The sequence below is a fragment of the Lottia gigantea genome (genome assembly GCF_000327385.1).
Source record: "Lottia gigantea unplaced genomic scaffold LOTGIsca_7, whole genome shotgun sequence".
NCBI lineage: Eukaryota > Metazoa > Mollusca > Gastropoda > Lottiidae > Lottia > Lottia gigantea.
The window spans coordinates 3,578,561-3,582,543 of NW_008710370.1; the positions used below are offsets into that span (position 1 = coordinate 3,578,561).

Here is a 3,983-nt window from a genome sequence, read left to right on the forward strand (position 1 = left end):
ATCTTCATAAAAGACAAACACATATTCCATCTGAAATCAATACGTTAAAGTCCGATAACTAACAAAAAAAAATGAGGTAGACATACATGGGTTCATTAGCTATTCTCTGCCCTTTTTTCAAGGAGAAAAAATAAATGTTTCAGTCAAAACTTTAAAAAAAAAAATTTACAAGGAGAAAATCAAACCTACAAAAGTAAATTGTAATCTTTTCGAGAGACTTTGGTTGGCAAGACCCAATAGAATAGAATATCTCAGATTTTCACTATCACGCTTGGTCAATTCCAGTATTCCAATATTTCTTTTAGATTCTTCTTTAAATTTCGTTAGGACTCTCCCTCGGGCGATGATTAACAATTTTCGTTAAAGTGCCAGAGTGTCAACAAGATAGAAATTAATAGCGTTTCGAAGAACTCGTGACAAATATTTTCGACGATTTTGATATGGTTTCTTCTCACAATTGATAAGAAATTACCTCGTTTCATTTAAATCCATCATTAATTGTGCCATCTAAAATGTTCATGACGGACGTTTTCGCATGGCAGTTTAAAAATGAAACGTGAAAAGAGATGACTACATTCAGAATAATATAATATAATTAATAAATTAAATAATTATTATAAATGAATATATGACTAAAAAAATAATTGAATGTATTCATTGGCTTCTTTTCCAATTAGGAACAGTTTTTAGGTTATGGTGTACGATTAGTGAAAACAACAATATTCCGAAAGTAATCGGCTACTTTCAAGAAATACAGCTTTGAATTTATTTCAATGCATTGATTTATTCAAAACCGTGGCCACCTTTTCAGCGTCCATGATGGCATTGTTTTCAGAAAGATACTACACAATCATAGATATATCGTTTATGTCATTCTGTGTAACTATTTTGCGGATTCTAAATCATTTATGATTGTTCTATCCGGGCCTAAAAAGATAAAACCGTTTGTGTCAGTCGATAGAGCTCAATTTAATTTCAGTTATCCACAGTGCTAATTAGAATTACAATCTGACGTCCGGTAACACTACAAATCAAACAAATCATACTGTGAATGTTTACTCATCTCAGATCATCACTACGTTATAGACATTGTTAATTTCTGCCTATGGAAAGTGGAAGAGCCAAATATTGGTATGACATCGGTCATTGGCGAGCAGTGGGAAAACTACTCCATTTTGTTGTCAAATCTAAAAATTATTCTATACAAAGTGTAACGAAACATCAGTTTCTGTCTGTATGTTCCTTTCTCACCTTCGTTATCGTAAGCCGGAAAGGATACATGTTTTTGGTTTTTATTGATAATTATGCATATGTACAGATGAGAGATTTTTATCATACTTTCACCACGTGTATCTTCTCCGAGTTTGCGACCTTTGCCAAAGTCTCAAGTCTCATTATGAGAATGAGGTGGACGCAAGTTAATAAGAATTCATAAACAACCTTGACGAAAGAAATCACAGCTTCCCAGGCACCAGCAACCGGAGGCCAGTAAAACAGCCGTAATTGTGAGCTGAACCACGGCCAATCATTTTGTATACATCCACTTGTATCTGTCTATATCTCGTCAATTCTCAAAGTTCATGATTCGATCTTCCTATATTTTGGAAAAAACTATTATGTGATTCAGTTGTAAAGAATGAATTCATCCATGTATAATTTTTTCTTTACTGTAGGATACTCCAGTTCCCGATTTTCCAGCACAGTTGTAAGTGGTCGCCGAAGTCGATCCTTAATTTGGTGAATATCCTTTGGGTCTTGTTCTCTAATGACAGACTTTGGTTTATCGGGATGCATACCTTCACTTATGGAATTTATTTCATAGCGAGGATTGGGCACTTCCTCATGCATTTGTTTGTCCTCAGAATTCAAAAGATAGTCCTCTTTTTCTAAGGGATAGTCTATAGGCTGTTCGTTGTTGTTGTCATCATTTTGTTTATATAGACCTGTAGACACCGGGCCATCGTGCATGTCGACAGATACACTATCCATACTATCTTCTGGCAAAATATCCACAGACTCGTTCTCATTCATTACCGGAGATCTTCGTGGGGTATGGTTTGGTTCTGTTGGCATCTCAAACAGATCGGGTGAGATATCATCCAAATCGGTGTCATCTGTGTCCACCTGACCGGTTAAATTAGTTCTTTGCGTACCGAATGTAACCATTGTGCTGGAATTACTTCCTTTTGTATTAGTACTATTAGAGTCAACGGGACTTGGCGTGGTTCTCTGGCGTATCATCATAGTCCTTATCATTCTGATACACTTTATGATTGCACAGACGATACTAAGTGTCAAGAATATTATTATAACTATTCCATTTGTTGTACCAGGTTTAAAGTTTCGCTTGAGCATCCCAATAACGGCTGCAATTATCACAATATATGGAGACAGCACATAACCAGAAAATCTATCTAAGACGGTTAAATCGGTCAGCACATAAATCAGGTAATGTGTGGCTAAAATGAGTAAACAAACGAGAGACGCAATAGATTCACCTGAAGGTACAGCGTCCCAATACACTACACACACCGCAAGATTAATGTAGAAAATGATTGCAGTCCAGGCAGCGTAACCTGCCACACCATTTTGCACAATGATAATAACAAACCAACGTTCCCTCCCTCTGCCTTCATTTCTTAATCTCTTGGTACATTTATCCAATTTTCGGTAAGACACGATAAGCGCCATATGAAGTGATGCTGTTGCAAGAAAAATAATGACTGTTGATGCGGTCAGGTGAGTCCGATCCCAGACAAAAACCCATCCTAATGTTGCAAGATAACTGATTGAGAGGTACATGAAAAAGAAACACGATAACAGAGTTGGGTTAGAATACACGGGCTTAAGTTCGTTGGTTGTACGGCACACTGACACGACACAATAGAGTAGGACCAGGAAATGCCATACATATACAACTGTCCAAATAGCTAATACATCATTTGAGGGAGTTAAATCCACTGAAAAATGGTTGGTAACGTTATCAGGTCCGTTAATTAATATACCTGTAAAGAAGTAAGATTACATAAAAATAGCTTCAATAATTTTGGGTGGTTTGACGACAATGCTTCAAGACAATCAGTTACTTCCAACGTAAAAATTTCATGTTTCATTAAAATAGAAAATGGGACTGTCTGTTTGTTGAACTGGATTGATTCTTTTTAAGCACATTTAATTCAAAATGTTCAACTCGTAGAACCCCCTGGTAAAAGAAGTATTATAAATGGATATTATAAATATTGCCAACATCGTTTACTACCTTTATTTTAATCTATATAGACACAGCTTTATGGAACAACGATCACTGGTTAAAGTTTTATGCAACGTTTCGACGTGTTTTCCCCAATATAATTTCTATCAATAAAAGACTCCAATACTAGCAATAGTTGTTTATTTTTTTTAATTCATTTACTTTATTTCAATTATTGTACTTAATCAGCCTGTATATTATTTTAAGAATTATGTACCTCTTATTGTACCTGTTAAACGGGGACGACGGGGGAAACACGTCGAAACGTAATATAAAATATTAACCAGTGATTTTTGTTCCATAAAGCTGTGTCTATATATCGTACTCACAATTGCTAAATAATAGTTTCATAATAAGGTAGATTGCAGCGCCACTTTTTAAAGTGATTACGTTCTTACCTACAAGTGGACCCAGTATATTGATAACTTGTAAACCAATGAAGGTAATGCAGCTTACAACCATCATACAGATAATACCAGGTCGGTGTTTACTTGTTGATTGTTCTTCCTCATCTGTTACGCAGCACCCATACTGAAAATTAAACAGAAATTATTGTTCTCTCTTGTAACTAACTTCACTAGAATCTTGATATAACGGCATGCATAGGTGAGTAAGATTTTAACTTAGATTCCGTTGACAATGATCCTGGCTATAAAATTTGTAAATTGTAAGTACACTTTGTGTGTATCCATAATGTCTAAGCAGTATATTTTATAGAAAGCTACAATTATTC

General features: G+C 35.2%; 1 protein-coding gene across 1 annotated transcript; it reads right to left on the minus strand.

Annotated features, from left to right (window-relative positions):
• Nucleotides 1-2,250: 2,250 nt before the first annotated feature.
• LOTGIDRAFT_107555 (hypothetical protein) lies at nucleotides 2,251-2,982 on the minus strand (the record flags this gene model as incomplete). Its single annotated transcript, XM_009065625.1, has 1 exon — nucleotides 2,251-2,982. A coding segment is annotated over one exon (732 nt), but the record flags the coding sequence as incomplete, so codon positions are not given.
• Nucleotides 2,983-3,983: the final 1,001 nt, after the last annotated feature.